Source organism: Balaenoptera acutorostrata, chromosome 10, assembly GCF_949987535.1.
Source record: "Balaenoptera acutorostrata chromosome 10, mBalAcu1.1, whole genome shotgun sequence".
NCBI lineage: Eukaryota > Metazoa > Chordata > Mammalia > Artiodactyla > Balaenopteridae > Balaenoptera > Balaenoptera acutorostrata.
In genome coordinates, this window is record NC_080073.1 from 75,722,152 (window position 1) to 75,743,628 (window position 21,477).

Genomic DNA, 21,477 nt, shown 5'->3' on the forward strand with positions numbered 1-21,477 from the left:
TACAGGAAAACATTTATTTTCTCACAGCACACTGCGCCCCGGGCTCCCTCTCAGCAGAGGCACAGCTCTCAGAACGGCTCCATCCATGAGCCCCCAGGCAGCCGGTGCCTGGGCTCTGCTCACACAAAGTTCTGGGCAATGGCCAGCACCTTGGAAAACTCGCCTTCCCTCCGGCGTAGGCTGGTGGGGATGGGTGTCTTGATTCGGGTCCCTACAGGGTTCCCGTTGTCCTCGATGAGGACCACGTTGTTAGAGTCGAACCTGGGGGTCATCCTGGGACCAGGCATACGATGCCCCACAATAAGCGCCTTTTTCTTCTGCCCCTTGATGGCCAGCAGGATCCGGTCGCCCACTTTGCCCACCCCGTTCTTGTTATAGACGTGGATGCAGCGAGGAGGCCGATGGTACGGGGTGTTTCCCAGGGCACTGTTGTCCACCACACGTACCCGCGTCATCTTCTGAATTGCACCAAGGCTCCCAGTGGTGCTGGCGGAAGAGGAAAAGAGTCTGAGGTCTGCATCTCTGCTGGTCAGGGCGCAGAGGCCTCTGCCAGACCAGGCTTGGCAGCGTGCACATTAGCAGGGCCCTGACAGAGGCGGTGCCTGGGAAGGCTTCTCTGTGCCCAAGGCAGTGCCCTCACAGTTCTTTGCAGCTTCTGCTGCCAGGTCAGGACCTCGATCTGGATGGGTTTCAAAGAGGACCTGATATTGATATTCTGTTACAACAAACTGCATGGCAGACTTAATTTAAAGCCTTTGGTTTCCAAAAGGCCTCTGAAGATTAAGGGAATACCTTATGGCCCAGGCCTCGCCCACTGCCTAGCCTGCAAAACCTGCTCCCCCAGAATACACTGATTACCAAATGTCCCATCTACACATTGCTGAGAACCAGAAGGTACAAGTGAGTATGTCTGCTAAGGGAGTCCTTTGACACAACATAGCAGAAACTGAAAATAAGTCAAGGTAACAATCTTTTGTTTTAGTGTATTTTTCCCCACTAGAAAGAGTACCTATTAAAGGCAAATAAGCTATTATTAAGCCATCTGATGACAGTGGGAATTCTAGTTTGCTGCCGCTAGGACCCTAGTGCTGGTGTTCTCCCGGGTGACCCGGGGTCCTCTTCTCTCATTCCACATGCCTACCCTGGGCAATGTTCTCTATCCCCGTTGTTTCCAGCTAGTAAATTCCATCTCCAGCCCCACTTCTCTCCTATCTTTCGGTCCTATATTTCCACTCCAACTCCTCACATGTCCTACAGATGCTGCAAACTCAGTAGGTCCTACAGTGACTTCATCGCCTCCCCCTGCAAACCTCCTCCCACTGCTGTGTTTCCTGCCTAGATGATGGCTTCTACAGAAAATTCAGCTCCTGAGCCATAAACCTCTCTCCATCACCATCCACTAGCTACCCCATTCTACTGACACCACCTCCTAAACACCTCTGTCCTTTCCCTCCACCCCCGTCGACACTTCCTTCATCCAGCAGCTCACTCTCTTACACCAAGACTATTACGTTAGTGTCCTAACCAGCTCCCTGCGCACGTCACTCCGCCAACCAAGAGCTCTTTTTAGAATATAAAACGGAGGCCACTCCCCTGCTCAGGACTGGTCAGTGGTTCCCCACTGTATACACTGTCAACAACCTGGCCTCTATGTACCTGCCTTCTGAGGTCCTCTATCCTGCCACTCACACATTCACTCTGAGCCCCGATGGCCGGGAACGCCTGGAGCTCTCCAAGCGTGCCTGGCCTCTTGGCCCTCCCTGGGGGCCTGGACAGGACCTGCCCCCATTTGCCTTCTGGGAAGGCAGCTGCCATCCTCCTCTTTTCCTCCTCCGCCTCCTGCTCCTCCTCCTCCGTTAGCAGCCCCTGCCTCAGGCCTTCCAAAGAACTGTACAAGCCTCTATTATTATACTGGTCACATTTTCTTAGAGTTATTTGTTTCCAACTTTGCTCCCGTGGCCAACTGTGAGAACTCTTCCAGGGCAGGAAGCAATTCTTATTCATCTCTCTATGACCAACCCTGGGCACAGGGCTCAGTAAACACTTGTGGAATGAGTGCACGAACGGGGCCAAAAGGCATGTTTGCCAACAGGAATGCAACCTGTGCTCTCCGCCCTGGCTTAGCATCTAAACGGGGAGGGGAGAGGTTGTCAAACTTCCATCATGCTTGAGTTTATGGTAATAAGTATGTGATTTAAAAATATATATATATATTCCATTTTTAAGAGAGAAGGGTTTCCCCCCTTTTATTTATATGTTTTTTTAAAATGAAGTATTATAGTTGATTTACAATGTTCTGTTAGTTTCAGGTGTATGGCAATGTGACTAAGAATGAGTATATATACTCATATATATATAAAGTATATAGATATATACTTTATATATATATAAAATGTATATATATGCATATATATGTATATAGAGTATATCTGTGTATATATATGCATATATGTATATAGAGAGAGTATATATTTATATATACACATATATATGTATATATAGAGAGTATATATGTGTATATATGTGTGTGTATATATATAAAGTGTATATAAAATGTATATGTATATACATTTTCTTAAAAGAGAAGGTTTTAATGCACTGGAGAAATGATAGGGTCGAGAGACATCGGATTCACTATAAGAGTCTGGCAAGGATGGAGGTTTCATCATTCTCCATATCCATTCCCAATCCCGTCCTCAACAGCAATATCGCCTCCTTACCTATCCCCCTCACCTGGCCTGACCAAACTCCAGTTCCATCTATGCCTTTAGATTTCCCTGACCCCAAGCCCACCTCCCTGAGTTTCCACTCCCACTCTAGTCACCAATACCCCACCCTGATGGGAGGCTTACTCAAAGACACAGCTTTAAGAACTTAATAGGAAAAGTTACCTGAAACGGCGTTGGCTCAGTGCTCTGCTCACGTGGGCGAAGGGGCCCCAGAGCCCAGTAAAGAAAGCCATGGGATCCCAAGATGGCAAATCCTGCAGGGAAAAAGGGGGAAAAAGGATTTATTTCTAAGTCAGTGTCCACACTCACAGCCAGTAGTTTTTGGTGTTTGGTGTTTTTTTTTTTTTTTTTAAGACTTTTGGGGACTTGTGTGGGAGATGGCACTTTGAGCACAAGATCATTAGTCACTAAATATAAACCTTAGTGGTTAAAAGGTACGCAGATGATTAGATGGAACTCCAGCTGCAATTTTGCTGATTCATATTCTAACTGGGGTCAGAGAGCTGGAATGGCCCACCACAGTTCTCACTGTAGGTAACACAACAGCACAGAGAATGCCTTCATAATTATATCACTTCCACAGCACGAATCCTCTGGGACACACCCAGACAGGAACCACTTCCCACATCCTCCACAGAGGAAAACCTGCACACTGGCCTGTTGTTGACACTCGTGTGCCTCCTGAAACCAGAACTTTTACTCCCTGGAGGAAAGTAGATTATCTGAGCAGCTGCCCAGGTTGTCGGTCACCACATCACCTTTCTCCCAAATGTAAAAGACAGAACACCTGGACAGCTCAAGGTTAGCAAAGTAGTGCCAAAGGATGCCCTTGCCAAGTCACTGACCAAGGCCTCTATTTGGGTCGGTCTCCCAAATGACAACGTAACACAGAAAAGCTACCTACTCGCTGTACAGCAGAAAATAACACAGTATTGTAAAGCAACTATACCCCAATTAAAAAAAAAAAAAAGAAAGAAAGAAAGAAAGAAAGAAAGAAAAACTACCTACCCCACACTGCAGCTGAAAGTGGGCTTTGGGAGAGCAAGCTGGAGACAAAAGAGCAAACGCCAACCCAACACTGGTGACTGCAGCTTGCAAAACCTCAACCCTGTGCTCCCTTGCACCAACAAATATGGCCATCCCCAGGTTCCTGAAACACCTGGGCACCAGTGAGGGGAATATTTAAGAAAAACCTACAGCCAGCTGGTAATTCCAGCTGCAAGACATGCCTGTTTTCCACCCACACGTTTGGCTACAGAGGGCCTCATTCAAGAGCTCTGCTGAGAAAGCCTCTACCACTGTAGTATTTACACATAGCTTTGCCTGGCATAAGTTCAAAGCACCTTAGATAAGATTTTATTTAATAATGGTGGGGGAAAACTCACTATTTACTTTCAGAGAAATACCTAAACACTCCAGAAATGCTTATTAACTACAATTTAGCCTCAAACCTCAAGCTTATTTGCCAGTGTTTTCCTTAAGACAACCCAGGAAGCGTTGGCCAAAATGTAAATATGATCAGAAACTTATATGCAAAAGAAGGTGGCCTACTTACAGAACTACTAACATCTGACACACAGAATCAAAGACTATCAGATGAGGCCAGCTTTACCTTCACAGCTCGGCAGCCCTGGAGAAGGAACTATGAGCTTCGGCTTCCCCAACTGTAACGTGGGGTCTCCCCACCTGTAACACCTACTCACAAGACGATCGTGAGGTAAGCCAGGCAAAGCACAGAGCATGATGCCCGCACTCAATACCTATTAGCCCTCTCCATCATCATCGTCATCATATCACATCCCGTTTCGAAGATTAGGAAACTGAGATAGAGAGAGAGGAAGGCACTTGCATAAAGCCCCATAACTAGCCGAGGGCAGAAGCAGAACTAGAAGTGGCCTCAGCTTAGGTCCAAGGGTCTTCCCTCCACACCCTACGGCCTCACTCTGCCGTACAAAGCCCACTTCACACAGGAGCTCAGGGTGAGAAGCAGCTTTGAGGGTCACCTGGTCTTCTTCTGCTTTCTTTCTTTATGAAAATGTATCGACTAGTTATAATGTGTCTAAGTGCTTTACATTATCATCTCATTTAAGCCTCACAAAAACTACGGAATGGACACTATGATTAGCCCCATTTTATACAGGAGGAAATGAGGCCCAGAGAGGTTAGATAATCTGCCCAAGTCGCACAGCTAGGAGTGACAAAGCTGAAATCTGAACCCCAGTAGTCGGCTTCCTGAACCCACCCTCTTAATCAGCAGAGTTAACATGGTAACTTTAACTTAAATATTAATATTTTTCCAACTGTTAGATCATCCTTGTTCCATCAAGAATACTGATGTCACATGAACATTTTACTCAGACCTAACTCAGTGCTTGCTGAATCAACTGAAATGTAGACAAACACCAGGTGAAAGTCATTCACTTTCGTCCACTTTAGGTTTTGAATACAATTTGTAGTGTAGGTGGCAAGAAGAGCCACACTCTGAGCAATAATGGAAAATTGGCTTTAAAAAAAAGTAGCTCTGAAAAGCAGTCCTTCTGGTCCAGGCTGCAGTTACGTCCAATCTCAGCCAAGCCTTCCCATCTGATGCTGGCGAGCCCCTACTCTCACTCCCTGGGGGAAAAGAGGCTCCTCAGCTCCTCCACAGAACCCTCCAGGTTAGTCCAGCGCCACCCACATTCCCTCTCCTGAGAATTGCAACATCCAGCCTCTCCACACTGCATCACTTCCTCCAGAGCATTTATGTGACTCCAAGAAGTGCAGAAGTGCCTGGAGGCTTCCCAGAACTTTCCCAACTTGGGCATAACAAACCCCACCATTCAAGGCACCTCCCTAAAATCTACAGGGCAGCCTGTGCACAAACCACACCCAGGCCTCCTCTCTGTGCCTTGCTGAGAAGCCACCACCACAACCTGGGTCCACCTCTGCCCAACCAAACTGCCCTGGCCCCAAACACACCTCTTGCGAGCAGCTCTGTGTAAGGCTGCAGCATCTGCTGTCACCCCTCCTGCACACCAAGGACATCTATCTGGGCGTCCTGTGCCAAAGGAACTCTCACCGTTCCAACTTTCACTATCCAAACTCAGACATGGAATAAATCTGGTTTTGTTTTTTGTTTTTGTTTTTTTTGGAGTTAAGGCTGATAGCCCCTAACATTCTAGTTCTTGCTACTCACTATCCACAGAAACCACAGAGATCTTGACAACATGGCATCTGAACTCACTATAGGAACTCAGGAATCACACAGACTCCGGATTATTTGTACTACCCTCAAACACAAAAGTAATACATTCACGTCTGCAGGGAGCACCTCCATTTTCACAAGAAAAGACCAAATTCAAAGACTTTTCACTAGCTCTTTGGTGGATCTGATAGTGACCTCCAGACCCAAAGGACTTAAAGACATCAAATGGGCAGCAGTAAGCATTCCTATGAACTTGAAAGCATAAAAGAAGCAAATATACTTGTATATTTGTATACAAAAAAATCTGTGGTCCCCTCCACTGTAACCCCAGCAAAAGCTCCCAGCAGGTCCTGATAGAGTGCGAGTAAAATAAATACTTGCTGAATAAAATAAATGAGGTAGCCAACAGAAAGACAGATTCCCCCACCCACGGCTCGACACAGGGAAATCCAGACACTGTAGAGATCTCATCTATATATCGGGAACCAGCACATCACATGCAAACATGCTTTAGGAGAACCATGGTGCCGGTCATGAGAGGATTAGCTCATGCTATGTCTACAGGCCCCCGGAATCATCTCCTGGGTCTGGTGCTTACACTGCCCACTGTGAAAAAACACCATCGCACCACTAAACAACTGGCTCAGATGAGGTAAGAGTAATGAGGGCTGCAATTTATTTCAAAGCAACTGACTGAGCTTGATGTTATTTCCTAGGATAAATCCATCCTGTAGACATAGGCCCTGATTAACTTCAGATCAGTCTGTATAGAGTGCTTTGTCTCACAAGCAATGTTATTCTGAGTCCTGTGTTTGCACAGGAAGCTAACTCCAATGATATTTCCTCCTCTACTCTCACTCAGAGGAGGCCAGGTATTCGGAAGACTCCAGTGCCAGAGATGGCTTTTCATGCCACTTCCTGGTCAGCACTAGTACTGCCATCCCGGTTTAGAGTGTGAATCATAACCTCTGGGGGTGGGGGGATGGGGAGGGCAAGAGAAGGAAGGCAAGAGAGAGTGAGAGAGGGACAGGGAGAGGGAGAGAAATTACTTAATACAATCCAAGAGCCATGCTTATTTCAAATCTTAGTTTAACTTTAAGATCTCCCTTCAGTTCTGGAGGCCAGGGACGACTGTAGATTTTAGGGACACACAGGTGAGTTTTTCACTTGGCATCACCTTATAGGTCCCATTGGAAGAACACTGCCCCGTGAGAGCAGGGACCGTGCCTGCCCCGTCCAGTGCTGCATGCTCAGGACCTAGAACAGTGCCTGGCACACAAATGGAGCTCAGTGAGTATCTGTTAAATGTATAAAATTTATCTGCAATTGCAATTCATCCTCCAGCTCCAGAGAGGCTCCATGTTGGTGGGTTGGCGGTCTTTCTTGTGCCCTTCACCCAGGCTCCCAGTAACTTGGGGGAGCTTCCTAGACACTGAGAGCTCATTTTTAGCTAATTGTAATACATAGAGACTGAACTAGAAAAGCAGACAGAAAGAGCCCGATGCTTTGTGAAAAGCTAGAAAGTACCATTACTTGAACTTTAGGAATCAGCAAAATGTTGTACTTAGTATCACAGATCCACATATATTTATACATTGTTTCTACCTGAACAATTTCCATCTTTAAGTGCCTGGCACGTTTCATAAATTTTAAAGGCCTTTCAAGAGAAACAGGTTCTAAAGAAAAGAGACAAAACAAAAAGTTCAGCCCAACTGCAAAAGAGTGTTTAAAGGAGATTCTGTTAGTAAGTGACAGAAGTGATAAGAAACACTAGGCGAAATCAAGTGCAAAGCCCAGCCAAAAAACGGACAAACTCTGCCTAGTGTAAGGATATAAATGTCCTTCTTAATTAAGCAGGAAAAAGCAGAGGCCTGGCAGCTTCAAGGAAACAAAAAACAAAAGGGAACTCCCTGGACCCTCTGCCCTGTCATGCTGACAGCCCTTCCCATCTCCTGCAGGTTTCGCCCCAATCATTCTGGACCAAAAAGTACTCTTATTTGTTGCTTAAATGCTCATTACTGATTTGTCCCAGAAGGATTCTCTTTCAGGAAGTTTTGTGAATTGTTTTGTTTTTTAAACATTTTTGTGAGTTTTTTTAATCTCACATAAGTATACACGTTACAGTTCTCAAAGTACTTTCACACAGATCACTTTCTTGGTTGATTTCATTCTTGAGCACCCAGTGGGAACAGAAAGATAAATAACAATGAGCAACAGTTTGGGGAGGGTTGATTCCTAAGGATTTTGAACAGTTCTGAAGGTTCAACAGAGTAAGTGCCATTTCGCAGGTGAAGAAATTAAGTCAGAATTGCTAAGCGACTTGTCGGCTTGTCCTAGGAAGGGAAGAAGGGTAGAAGGCTGTTTCTACTACACCCTGCACAATACTTGCCCGGCTAAGGTGCTGCTTTAACCACTAATAAACTTCACAGAAACAAAAACACCCCACACAGTGCAAGTACTCTTTCTCCTCTCTTAAAGCTGCCACATAATCTTTTAAAACTCAGAAATTAAAAAGCTGCTTTTTCAATAGATATCTGCACCACAAACAGCACAGCCTGGGACCAAGGCTGAAGCTGATTCTGATACATTTGCAAAGGTGTGAGTTTTCACAGTGTTACTATCAAGAAGCAATAGCAATCCCTCATTAGCACCATGGGCTGTTTCTACCATGGCTACCAGTGAGGACCCCAGTTCTCAATGTGGTTCACAAAGAAAAAAACGTTTCCAGGGTTCTTGTCTCTATCTGTTGGTTAACTATACGTGTTTATTTACCTGTATATTTGTTTGCTCCACCTTGTTACAGATTTAAAATCGTGGTTCTTAAAAATATCTGACAGTTCTCCATTATTCAAGTTGGTTTTTCAATGTGTAGATTTTATCTATTTCTAGCTTTGCTCCCCTGCCATCCTCACCTCACAGGTGTGCAAACACCTATAGTTCCAGAAATAAGTTTATAACATTCTTGGTATGGTCTAACTCAGAAAAACTGCACAAGGCAAAGGTAAATTCTACTTAATCACGTACATATTTCTTTCCTATTAGTACCTCTACCAAGCCAGTGGCAAGGAACCAGGTTTATAGAGATGTCAGGTGGGCAGACAGGGGGATGGGGGTGGGATGAAAAGCCCAAAGAAAGGGTATCTCCTCCACCCCTCCTCCCCTCCTCTCCTGCCAAGTCTGTTTCCTTGGAATCCACTACTCCAGGCCTCAGTGACTCTGTCAAGCAAGGGTCATTGGTAAGAGCAAAGAGGCAAGGAAATGAACGTGTTTTAGCTTCACTCACGTAAGGGATGGTTTTTCAAGTGGGGGAACCCCTCTCTGAATTAACCAGTAGGGCCCAGGTCTGCAGCATAAGCAGTTTGTTTCCCAGATTCTGACCAGGGAGAATAGTCTCACTCCCTGATTCTCAGGGCAGCACTATGGGTGTCTCTTTAAGATCACTCAGTCCTGAACGTGTTTTTCATCTTAAAGTAGACTAGAAAAAGTACTCCCTCTTTTCTAAAGACATAGATTATTTTTTTTTTTTTTAAGTTTTCGACAAGGAGACTTTCTCACTCTGAGTTGCGTTTCACTGGTGAATAATAAGCTACCTGGCACTTTTCTTAATAAGAGAGCATATTACCTGACCCAGAGCAACATTTCTGGGATCTGAATCATAGCCCTCTCATACAAGTTGGTTGTCATTGTTAATACACATGTAAAATCACACCAGGGTGAGCCAGAACAAACCACTGGCCTCTAAAAAGGATCAATTGTAACCTGATTTTTGAGACCCTCCCAAGTTCCCACATGGCCATAAGAACTATCCAAGTCACGAAAACAATAGGAAAGTCCATCTTATGTGGGTCCAGGTGTCATAATCCCCCAAGACAGGAGTGGGGTAAGACAGGCTTCAAATAACTCTTGCATCATGTAAGATTCTAGATGATGAGGAGAGTCTAAATAATTATGTTCAGTGCTCAACAGAGCACCTAAAAAATGGACTCCAGGGAAGGTTTTTACCCTTCATATTCAGGGGCACTAATAAAACGTTTTGGCCATTGTTCCTTCATGGATTTCACGGTGTACTTCATTCAGTTCTCATTTCGGTCTTTCTGAAATGTTTCCTCTTCTCTCTGTCTGTTAATATGTAGTGACCCTAATTAGGCACAAGCAGAAATAGATCTGGAATCCACCACATGTTAACACACCTACCTGTATTATTAAAAAGATAATAATACATGAGAAATGCCTCCCAGTGATCCTCAGGGGTCCCAAACCCAGGTAACTACGGACTCCCATTTCCATTTTCCACATATCCATTACAAGGGCTACTTGGCAATGGATCACACCAGATTTACAACCATACAATCAACACAACATGTAAAAAGTTCCATAGAAAATATACATCCAAAAAGCTCTAAGGGCACAATGGACAATTCCATAAAAGGGAAAAACAACAACACAAATAGGACAGATTCCTTTTCATCTAAACGTCTTGCTCCTACCCAAAACAGCTCCCAGAATTCAAACCTACAAAGACTCCTCTCACCAGGCAGTCTACCATACACAGCTTAACCCCACCTCCCTTTCTGGCCTTCTTAGGAAGGCAACCTACTTCCTACCCCAACAAAATCCTTGCTCTTCCATTGTACGTATTTCCATGAGTGAAGGGTAAATTGTCTTCTAGCATAGTAACCTCCCTGAAAAAAGAGACCCACTCTGTTCTTTATTCTATATCCCTGGTGTGCTAACTGCATCCTCGTGGACAATTTTAAATGACTCTAAACGCAGGCTGATGAAGGCAAGAGCGCAAACAGGAGAACACAGGAAACCAATGTGTTTCGAACTTTTCTGTGACACACAGAAACGCATTGCATAACACTTCCTAATACACTCACACACACTCACCACGTGTGTATACCTGAAGCAAGTGTCCAGAAACAATACTTAACCCTTACTAAGTACAATGCTCTCTGATATTTTCTATTCTACTTCATTTTTTCTTAAATGATGGCCATGATCCACTAAACTGATTTCCAACTAACCGATGGGACTCAGTTTGAATGGGAATTCAGTTTGAACTGCATCAAAACCTTACAGCTGCATTCCACAAGCTACTAATGAACCCTTGAAAAAGCCAGCAGACAGCAGAGACACTGACCAGCCACAAGAACCAGACACACCCAGGTAGGCAGTGCCCTTCCTCTGTCCAGCAGCCCAAGTTCAAGTATCTCCCAACTTCCCAGCTTTTCCCTAGTAACCCGAGGTGACTCTGTCATGTGCTCTTTTGTTAACCTCTTTATAAATTCAGTCCATCAATCTCTTTGGGTAGCAAAGTTCATTTACCGCCCACCTGAAAAGCAATACTTCCTTTCTGTCTCCAGACCATCCCCCATCAAGCCTGAAGGGAAGAGAGCCTTCCAGGAACCCACAATTAAATGGAAAAGTTGGTATTCTGTGTGCCTCTGTGATCTATTTTGTGGGTAACATACAGGAGTTACACACACACACACACACACACACACACACACACACACCTCTCTCTCTCTCTCTCTCTCTCTCTCCTTCCCCTCTCTCTCTCTTCTTTCCAGTCTTAATCCCTGGCAGGTGCAGCCTCTGATGAAATGAGAAACCAAGGAAACCCCTGGAGCCGGGGTAGCCACTCATTGGCATGACAGTGAAAGCGGTGGACTCACTCTCCACACCACAGAAGCACCTGGCAAACGAGTCACAAAGTCATCTCAAGACCCAGGTTGGGAAAGGAAAGGGAGAAAGAGAGAAGCAGACAAACCCGAGGAGCCGCGCCAGAGTGACCGGCCGAGGCCAACTCGTGAGACCTAGCGGCAGCCCGCCCAGTCCCCGGGAAGGCAGGTGAGCGCGGGCCGGGGGCACGGGGTCGCAGTGGCCACCGGAGCCCTCGCCGCCCTTGGGGGATGGGAGGGAGGAGGGTCCGGGTCAGAGGCCTCCATCCCCGTCGGGACCCTCCCACTGCCCCTCGGCCCCCAGAGGGCCGACGATCCTCGCACTCCGGCCCTTCCTCACCCATCCCGGAGTGTGCGCCACCCCTCCTGCGGGGAAGCAAGGGAGAGAGGAAGCAGAGAGTTAGGAGAGTGACGTCCCCTCCCCGCCCCCCCCGACTCCATACCGCCTTCGCCGCCCTGGAATATCCCGCCGCGGGCCCCCACAGGCCCAGGGCCGCCTTCCCGCTACGCGGCCTCTCGCCCTGCGCCTGCGCGTCGGGCCCAGCCGGGCGGACGGCGATCTGAGAGTGCGCCCGCTCCTTGCGTGTGCCGGCGTGGGGGGAGGGACCTGCGCGGCCCCGCCCCCTCATCATCCCCCTCCCTCCTCCCGCTCCCCCTCCCTCCTCCCGCTCCCCCTCCCCCAGACACTGCCGCGGCCGCCGCAGGAGCCCGGAGCTCCAGCCGCCCAGCGACTCCCCCTCCCCCTCCCCCAGCCCCGCCCCGCCCCAACCCGGGGCTCCGAGCAGGAGCTGAGTCTGCGCCTGGGGGTGAGTACAAGACCCTTCCCCAGCCCCCTCTCTTTTCTTTGAGGATCCCACCACCACCCAAAGAAAAACCCCGGTCTCAGCTGCGCGTCCCCTCCCTTCAACCTCCTGCGGGACCCAGAGGTGCCCGGGCCCGCGGGACCGGTGGTGCCGCGCGCTGCCCCCAACCCCGTCCTGAGCCTATCATGTGAGTGCTCCGACCCCTGCCGGGGGTCCAGAGGTACACCTACCTCTGTCCCCACCCCTCGAGAGATCCGAGGGGTGGGACCCCCGCCCCCGGCCCCCGGCCCCCGGCCCCCGGCCCCCTAGCGCCACTCTTCTCCCACCTGCCTGGTCCAGGTGCGCGTCCCCTCCGCGGTTACAGCAGCGCCCCATCAGCCCACCGCCGCTGTGGGGAATCTGCCGCCCCCGCCCCCGAGTTTTGAATTCCAGGGTCTCCAAGTCCAATGCCCTCGGTGTCTTTTATCTTTTCTCCTGCTACAGGGGCCGAGTACCCCAGAAGCCGGCCCGGAGCAGGGGTTCGGGCTCGGGCAAGGGCAGGGTTTGCGAGGCCGGCCGCTGCCCCCGGTCCGTCTGGGGACTGGTCGGAGGGCTGGGGAGGCGACTGGCCCCGGGAAGCGTGTCCTCTCCTTGCGCCCCACACAGTACAGTTCATTCATGAGCCGCCCGGGCCTGCGTTGGAGGGTGCGGTGGGGAAAGGATTCGGACTCGGAACCGGAGTGGGGCAAAGGCCCTGTTGGGGGGAAGGGGGGGCCGGTGTGCTTTGTCCCTCCTGACCTGCTGGACCACCTAGGGAGGACAGTCCCAAAGCTTTAGCGCCTTCTTCCTCAGAAGAGAAGGACGCTTGGGAAGTGGAGAGGAGAGGTCAGAGGGGCCGGCTGTCCTTGGGGCTCTGTGCTGCCTCCTGCCTGGGTCCCCTGGGTGGAGGTCTGGCTGCTCAACACTCCACTTTCCTGGAGGGGGGGAGGGGGGCGCACAGGCGGGAGGGCCAGGACTTCTGTACCCAATACTACTCTCTAGCCTCTCCCTGGGTCTGCAGCAGCCCAGGAAGAGTGAGGCCACCCTAGCCCCTCCTGAGGAGGGGCCCCCAGACCTGCCTCCCAGGAACATGTGAGGAGGGGAGTGACAGTGTCTGTCAGGCTTCCAGCGGGGGGGCTGGGGGGATGGGGTGCTGGCAGCATGACTGTCCTCCAGGGTACCAGAGGGTCCAGGCCCTGGCATGCCCCAGGTGGCACATGCTAGGGCCTGCTGTTGGCTCACCCAGTTGGGTCTTGGCCTATGGGTGGGTGGGTAGGGATGTGTCAAGGCATAAGGCAGGTGGTGAGTTAGCTAACAATCCCCTTTTGGACATCCTACAAGTTCCCTCCAATTAAAACAGTTTTGGAGACCTGGGTTCAAATTCCAGCTCTGCTATTGTTTAGCTGTGCGACCTTGACAAGTTATTTAACTTGTCTGAACCTTAGTGTCAGTTAAAAAGTATGTTTACTACCATCTCCTTACGAGATTACTCACGGGCATCAAACTAGATAGTACAGGTAAAGAGCCTGGCACCCTGCCTGGTAGTGGATCAATAAGAGTTCTCTTCCCTGAACTTCTGACCCATCCTGGCATAACACCACCCTCCCATGCCCCCACTTCCCAGCCTGCTACAGATGGATCAGTTTGTTTGAAGAGTTTGGAAACATTCTCTGCCACTCGGTGGCAGAGTCCTGAAAGCAGTGTAAGCCCTTAGGTATAGACAAGAAGCCCATCCAGACTGAAGGGTTCTAGCATATTAAATTCTGTTTAATTTTGCTTTTTACCAGTTCTCCTTCATTAAACCAACCCCTTTTATTCCACACTTTATTGATAAGAGTAGCTAAGTTTTTTAGAATCCATTTGTACCTTGAACTGTATTAAGAGCTTTACCTAAATCATCATGTTTAATCCTCAAAACAACCACACGACTGAATTATTATCCCCATTTACAGACGAAGGAACTGAGGCCCAGGGTGGTGAGGTAGTGTCGCCAGGTCAGAAGCCACATCTGTCTCATCCTAGAGCCTGTACTCTTAACCACCAGGCTCTGTTGCCGGTTCCCTACACCTGCCTCAGAACCTGAAATCACAAACCCAGGGTGGAAGGTCTGGGAGCTAGAAGCAAGAGGGAAGGCAAACAGGTAGAAATGGGTGTGGCATTTCTCCAGAGCTGTAGCTGGCAACCCCCAGCCCCCAACCCCCAGCTTCCTGATGGAAGTGGCTCCTCTGTTGGCTGAGGCCGAAAAGTGCGGTGGTTAAAAGCATGGGCTTGAGCCAGGTTGCCTAGGTCCATGCCCAGATCTATCACAGACTAGCTGTGTGCCATTGAGCAGGTGATGTACGCTCTCTGTACCTCAGTGTCCTCCTAGGGTTGTGATGGGGAGTAAACAAGATAACATTTGTAAAGCACTTAGAACAGTGCCTGGCACAAAATACGAGTTAAATAGGTATTTGATAAATGCATTCTTTTCCTACCACTTTTATCCTCATTTGTGGATACATTTTTGCCCATCTCTCTGAAGTTGGTAGGGATGGAGCATTAGTATATCTTTGTTACACATTGAAAGACTGAGGCCCAGGTTACATAGTAACAGAACTAGCCTCCATCTTCATCTCCTCCCAACAGACCACACTGCCTTCCTATGATCCCAAGCCCTAAATTAAATCTTCCCTAGTAACTCTTTAAGAAAAAAACTTTTAATTTATAGCTCCCTCCCCACCCCACCCCCACCATGCAAACACTTCTTGATGATAAAGTAACCATCAGTTAGCTAGAAATAAAATCCTCCATCACTTTCCCTGCACACTTCCAGCTAAAGCCTCAGTGTCAGGCTAGAGAAATTCTGGGATACCACTGACTCAGGCAACCCTGTGGAGTGGATAAACTGCCCCTCCCTTCCCCAAACATTCTGCCTCAGTCTCTTCCCTTCTCTCATCTGCTCTCAGTGAAGGCTTTGAGAGCAGCTGCCCTGGGTGAAATTGAGCCCAGCAACCCCGCCTCCACAATTAAGAGCTTGGAGTATCCTGTCAGCAAGCCGAGCCACCAGCCCTGGCTCCACCCTTTCCTGCCCTGTGACCTCCCTGTGAGTGGCTTCTCCACCCCGGGTCCCTGCTTCCTGCCCTGTCAAATGGGGAATGTGCCCTGCCTTCCTGTTGGTGCAGGTGGGAAGAGCAGTGCAGTTGCGGAGGGGAGAGTGCTTTGTGACTGTAAAGAGGGAGGCAGCAGATGGACCTGGTGACTTCAGTTACTAAGCACGTACCTGGACCCTCACCTACTCTACTGGGTCCCCTTATGTAGGAGCTCCCAGAATGTTCCACCTTCCTTGGAGTGGAGAGCATAGAATGGAAGGGGGATGCTGCTCCAGGAGTTTGTACCCATTACATTCTGGCCTGGTGGAGCCTTGGAGTTGTGGAGAGAAACAGGCAAGGAGTGGGTATGGGCTGGATCGATTTCTGGAGTGCATTAGAGTTGGGACTTAAGGGAGGGGGGACTTGTGTAGAGGCCCCCCAATTACCACAGCAAGATACCTATACCTACCTTTAACCTTTCCTGGTGCACCTTATGTTTACATACCCAGGCTCCCAGACACACCCACATACACACCCCCACTTAGAGACCAACAACTCTCTTCATTTCCGTGGACTGCCATGTAGTCACCCAGCTCCCCACCTCCCACCCCACACACACACAGATACACATATCAACACAAGTTTACACACCTCAACACACACATTCTCACAGTGCTGTGGTGTTCTCTAGCCGGAGAACACGTAATGAGTGTTCATGAAGCTTCTGTGGTCTGCAGAGTCCTGTTCTAGGCACATCAGAAAAGCATCAAGGTGCCCTGAAAAGTGTTAAAGCTTTAGAAAGAAGTTGACCTAAGTTTGATCCCCAGGTCCATTATTTTATGAGCAGTGTGACTTTGGGGAACTTACTTAACTTCTCTGAGCCCCGTGCCCTCATCTTAAAATGGCAATGACATCCAACTCTGGAGTGTCAATGATTAAATGAAAAATGTATATATTCTTGAAACAGTGGGCGCTCCATACATGGCACCTGCTACAGTTACTAAGTTAATGGGGTTTTTTTTAAGGCAACTTAGGCTGGAAAAGAAGAGGGAGGCATAACACACAGGGCAGTTATTCCCTTAGCCTTCCTAACCCAGGCTTTTCAGAGACTCCCTGGGACCAAGTGAGACAACCCCGTCTTCCCTTCCATCTGAGAGCTGGTGCCTCTTGCCCTGCAGTTGAAATGTTAGGAAGAGGCAGGGGAAAATCTGGGATTGGTGGGCAGGAGAAACCCTCCGAACCACCCCAGGGGGCTGGGGGATGCTTGCTTCCAGAGTTGCAGTCACCGATTCTAGGTTTGTTGTTCTCTCTCTTTGCCTGGTTTCCTTTCTTCCCTGGGGACCACCCCCCCCCCCACACACACACACACAAGGCAGAGCTTCAGTGTTGTCAGCAGAAGGGGCCCCCAGGGGCCCTCCAGTAGGATGGGGGTGGGGCAGTGGTGCCACGGCCACACTTCTCCTCCGCCCCAGGAGCCTCCCCAGAACCGGGCTCAGCTCGGTCCCCAGGCACTTCCAGAACCCAGGCATCCAGGCTGGCTGCCCCTTTCCTCCTCCTCCCTACCCATCCACCGGACCGTAGAGGGCTGGACAACCTGACAGTGACAGGGAACCAGGCCAGAGGGCACTACCCTGGCTGCAGGGGGCTTGGGCCAGCTGAGAGGCCCCCACCCAGTCTCCCTTCCTTTGCCAATGGAAAAGCTCGCTGCAGGGCATGGCATTCCCAGCCTGCCCTGCTCCAGGGGCAGGAGCAGGGCACTCTGGGAGTTGTAGTCCTCACAACTCAGGTGCAAAGAAAATTGGAAAGAGGTGAGGAAGCTGGAAGGGGGAAAGGTGTAGTTGCTGCCGTGGCCCAGGAAAAAGAATGAGGGTAAACAGGTGTAGCTGGGGCGAGTGAGGCAGGTCACACAAACCCAGAAGTCCTGCTTTTTTTTTTTTTAATCTCTCAGAGATTACTTTTTTAAATAAATTTATTTATTTATTTTGGGCTGCATTGTGTCTTGGCTGCTGCGTGCAGGCTTCCTCTAATTGCGGCGAGCGGGGGCTACTCTTCGTTGCGGTGTGTGTGCTTCTCATTGCGGTGGCTTCTCTTGTTGCGGAGCACGGGCTCTAGGCGTGCGGACTTCAGTAGTTGTGGTGAGGGGGCTCAGTAGTTGTGGCTCCCGGGCTCTAGAACACAGGCTCAGTAGTTGCAGCGCACGGGCCTAGTTGCTCGCAGCATGTGGGATGTTCCCGGACCAGGGCTCGAACCCGTGTCCCCTGCATTGGCAGGAGGATTCTCAACCACTGCGCCACCAGGGAAGCCCCAGAAGTCCGGCTTTTTAATGGACTTCCCACTCTGACTCCATCCTCAGACCCCTACTCTGAGGACACAGGGACAACTCTAAAGCTGAACATCTTATTTTGAAGCCAATTATATTGGGAAGGTGATTAACAGAGTTGAAAACTGAACAAATGAAACCATGCCATTTTTCTAATAGGGGTAGAAAGAAAAGATCAGGATTAGGTAACTGCCTCCTGACCCATCCTCCTCTGGCCTAGAGACCCCTCCACTTAGACCTAAGAACCCTCCCCATCTTCCCTCAGGCTCAGCTCTGCCCCCTGTCTGAGACAGACAGAGACAGAGGCAGAGAGTTTGTGCTGGGAAAGAGAGAGAGGGAGGGAGAGGCAATGTGTGTGTATGGAGGTGGTAGGAGGTAAATGCTAGAGACTCACAGACAGCTTCCAGCTTAGAAAAACCAGTCTCCCTAGTCCAGACCTGGGCCACGTTCCCTAGATCCAGGGTGGGGTTGCATCCCGAAAGCCAGTGAAGGTAAATCCATGTGACTCAACCCTCCCCTCCCCAGGCCCTTATCTCCAGAGGCCACAGCTTCCACCCACCCAGGCAGCCCGGGGATCTGCCCTCACTGTCCCCTGCCCACGCCCATCCTGCCGGAGCCATGAACAGAACCGTGAGGGGGACAGGGGCCGAGCCCAGCTGACTGCTCTGCCCTCTTCCCAGGAGGACCATGCGGCAGTAGCAGTCATGCTGCCCTTTCTGCTGGCCACACTGGGCACCACAGCCCTCAACAACAGCAACCCCAAGGACTACTGCTACAGTGCCCGCATCCGCAGCACCGTCCTGCAGGGCCTGCCGTTCGGGGGCGTCCCCACCGTGCTGGCTCTGGACTTCATGTGCTTCCTTGTGAGTGCCCACATGCCACCCTCCACCCTTGGCACTCACACCCTGTACATAGCTGGCCAACACCTGCAGCGCTAACCACTCTCCCACCTGCCCCTGACTCCCCAGGCATGACTGCAGGAGGGAATGCCCATCACCCAGCCCAAGCCTAGCCTCTGACCATTCACCCCAGCCAGAGTCATCCCTTTCTAAGACAAAAATTCTGCCCCTCTGCCCTGCCGTCCCAGCTAGTCCAGGGGGTGAACGGCCTCTCCTCCTGCCAACCACACTCTCCTTCCTCAGGCACTGCTGTTCTTGTTCTCTATCCTCCGGAAGGTGGCCTGGGACTATGGGCGGCTGGCCTTGGTGACAGATGCAGACAGGTAAGGCTCCGGGACCCGCCCCTACCCCTACACACAGGCTTGCGTGTGCACACACATGCGCACACAACACACATGCACCCACACATCTCGTCCACACTCCTCGGGGATAGGAGGAGAGCCAGCCCGTTCTCATCCTCTTTGGTGGGGGGATGAAGAGGGACTGGTCCCAGAGCGGGCATGGGGGCATGAGGGCCCACAGCTGGACCTTTGTCCCTTGCCAGTCCCTGGAGACCCACCCCTGCCCCCGCTAACCCTGTCTGTTCTCTGTCCCCAGGCGCCAGCGGCAGGAGAGGGACCGAGTGGAACAGGAATAGTATGTGGGGCAGCAGCCCCCTCATCCCCACTAAACCAGCTTTCCCTTTTCTTCTCTTTCATGCTTCTCTTCTCTTCCTGCCACGTTGCCGGTTTCTCTTTTCAGCTTTCTCCTCTGCAGGCTCATGTTCGGATTAACGCAGGTGGTGTGCTTTGCAGAGCAGGGGGCTCCCCAGCTTGTCTCTGCCGCACTCCCCCATCTCTCCCTCCGGCCCCCAGCCTGGGAGAAATCCCTCCCCATGTGCCCCATACACGCAGGCCTCAGCAGTCCTGGTTGGCTGGGGTGGAGGAGCCATCCTCCCGAGAACCCACAGTATAGTCATCCTGTTGGTTGCAGAGACAAGATTGGGTGTCTCCAGTGGCTTCTCACCCCCTAACAGCTAGTTCTTCCTATTCCAGGGTTCCCTGCTCACCCCTTCTGGAGGCCTGGGAGGGGGGCTGCCAGAGAAGCTCTGAGTCTGGCCTTCTGTGTCCATCACCGTCTCTGTCTATAGGCCTGGCATTGGAGTTGCGGCAGCTGCTGGGGTCAGGGAACATGGAGGGTGGAGGACACCCCCCCAGCCCCCCTCACCCCCGGCCCTTCTAGGGCTCTCCTGGTCCAGCCTGTCCTTCACCACACCCCCTCCACTGCCCTGTGCCCCATGTGGGCTCTGCTCCCCCATCCCCCACTGGTCAGCTCCGGAACTGCAGGGCCAGCTCACATTCTTCCTTCAACCTCCACGGGGTGCTGATGAAGACTACCCCCTCCCTTCACCCCCATGCCCTGCGTCAGTGCCCCCCAGGTCCCCCGGGTCCCCTGAAGGGAAGGGGCGGGTTTAAGGGAGGCAGGGAGAGGGCAGTCACTCATCCCTGCTTCTGCCTCTGCGCTTTCTGTGCCTTGTCTGGACCCTGGAGCTCTGGAGTGGAAGCCCACCCACTTCACCTGGCTCCCCAGGGACTCGGACTCACCAGCTCTCTGATCTCTCGTCTCCCCACCCCCAGTGTGGCCTCAGCTATGCACGGGGACAGTCATGACCGGTATGAGCGTCTCACGTCTGTCTCCAGCTCCGTCGACTTTGACCAAAGAGACAATGTGAGTGCCCTCCCCCCAACTTCTTATCACCCCCTCCTCCAGGGCAGGTGGGCTCAGCAGCCTGTAGCTTCCAGTGTTACAGAGTCAGGGACCTATGGAGTGTGGCCTTTTCCTCAGCAAGGGTAATGCTTGTCCGAGAGCCACGGGGTAGCCCCTGGACCCAGAACTCCTGGCTCTGTCTTCCATGGCAGCCTCCAAACCAGCATAGGTTGAACATCTGTGATTTCTAAACGTCATTTGCCCCAATACAGTTCCGTGCCCGCCTCCAGTGATCAATGCTAAGGATGACTTTTTTCTTAGATGTGGTTCTAGAAGTAATAATGAGCCTTCCAGGCCCACCTAGCAAAACACACAGAATCCATTTTGCTGCTCAGAGGTTGCAGGCTGGCAGTCCCTGGCTGCCTGGGGCCAGCTGACCTGCTTGTAGATTGGAGCTGAGGAGCAGGGGCCCCTGTAGACAAGGCATGTACTTGGTGATGCAAGGGGACCCCAGACCCCTTTCAGGGCAGACACCACACTCCGACATTACCTGCCTGGCCCTCTGTCATTCTGCCGGGGTCAGAACTCTAATCCTGGTCAGAACTCTAATCCTCAGGCCCTAGGGTGGCACTGATCAGTCCAGCTTAGGCTGTGGGCCCTGGGGGTGGCAGCTCCTGTAGCTGCCATAGCAGAAGAAGCCTGTCAGCTTCCTGAGTTGGACTCATACTGGTAAGTGGCAAAGCAAAGCTATCACCCCTGCCAGCCAGAGGTGTCCAGATGATCCCCAGACTCAGGTGATGTTGGCAACAGGTAGCACAGTCCTGCATCTTAGCTGGAGGGCACCTCTCTCCCTCATCCCGTGTTATGCCTGTACCTTCTCCCGGTAGGAAGTTGGGGGAGGGTCTCTCTGTCCAGCCCTGCCCCGCGTATCCCCACTCTGCCCTGAGTGGGGTCTCTGTCTGAAGACAAGCCTGGGGGCTTGAGAGCAGGAGATTGCAGCTCACAGTGACCCTGGGTTGGTCCCTCTGGGGCATCCTGGAAGGTAGGTGCAGGACCTTGGGCAGCGTGGCCCACCGCTCCGCTGTT

The 21,477-nt window shown here is 50.9% G+C and overlaps 2 protein-coding genes across 7 annotated transcripts in view; one reads left to right on the plus strand and one right to left on the minus strand.

Annotated features, from left to right (window-relative positions):
* On the minus strand, nucleotides 1–12,181 carry MRPL14 (mitochondrial ribosomal protein L14). Its single transcript, XM_007193804.2, has 3 exons — nucleotides 12,041–12,181; nucleotides 2,892–2,983; nucleotides 1–486 (listed from the first exon to the last, which is right to left on the minus strand). The coding sequence occupies exons 2-3, from the start codon at nucleotides 2,960–2,962 to the stop codon at nucleotides 120–122; spliced, it is 438 nt and encodes a 145-aa protein (XP_007193866.1). The 5' UTR covers nucleotides 2,963–2,983; nucleotides 12,041–12,181; the 3' UTR covers nucleotides 1–119.
* The window catches only part of TMEM63B (transmembrane protein 63B), a 24,788-nt gene continuing 14,947 nt past the window's right edge, over nucleotides 11,637–21,477 (plus strand). Inside the window, exons 1-6 of one of the 6 annotated variants that reach the window (XM_057554776.1) lie at nucleotides 12,281–12,403; nucleotides 15,364–15,500; nucleotides 18,487–18,669; nucleotides 18,949–19,028; nucleotides 19,303–19,341; nucleotides 20,322–20,412. In XM_057554776.1, the coding sequence (XP_057410759.1) occupies nucleotides 18,511–18,669; nucleotides 18,949–19,028; nucleotides 19,303–19,341; nucleotides 20,322–20,412 (369 nt within the window). In that variant the 5' untranslated portion in view covers nucleotides 12,281–12,403; nucleotides 15,364–15,500; nucleotides 18,487–18,510. Of the gene's footprint in view, nucleotides 11,767–12,260; nucleotides 12,404–12,476; nucleotides 12,588–15,363; nucleotides 15,501–15,744; nucleotides 15,841–18,486; nucleotides 18,670–18,948; nucleotides 19,029–19,302; nucleotides 19,342–20,321; nucleotides 20,413–21,477 lie in introns of those variants that run through there. The other 5 variants (XM_007193801.3, XM_007193800.2, XM_057554778.1 and 2 more) reach the window with 5 other exon arrangements.

Excerpts from the sequence above, each read along its gene's own strand:
- MRPL14 (XM_007193804.2), bottom strand. The coding sequence starts at position 2,962 with ATGGCTTTCTTTACTGGGCTCTGGGGCCCCTTCGCCCACGTGAGCAGA. Across the intron at positions 487-2,891 it reads CTGAGCCAACGCCGTTTCAG|CACCACTGGGAGCCTTGGTG; the intron begins GTAACTTTTCCT and ends CTCTTCCGCCAG.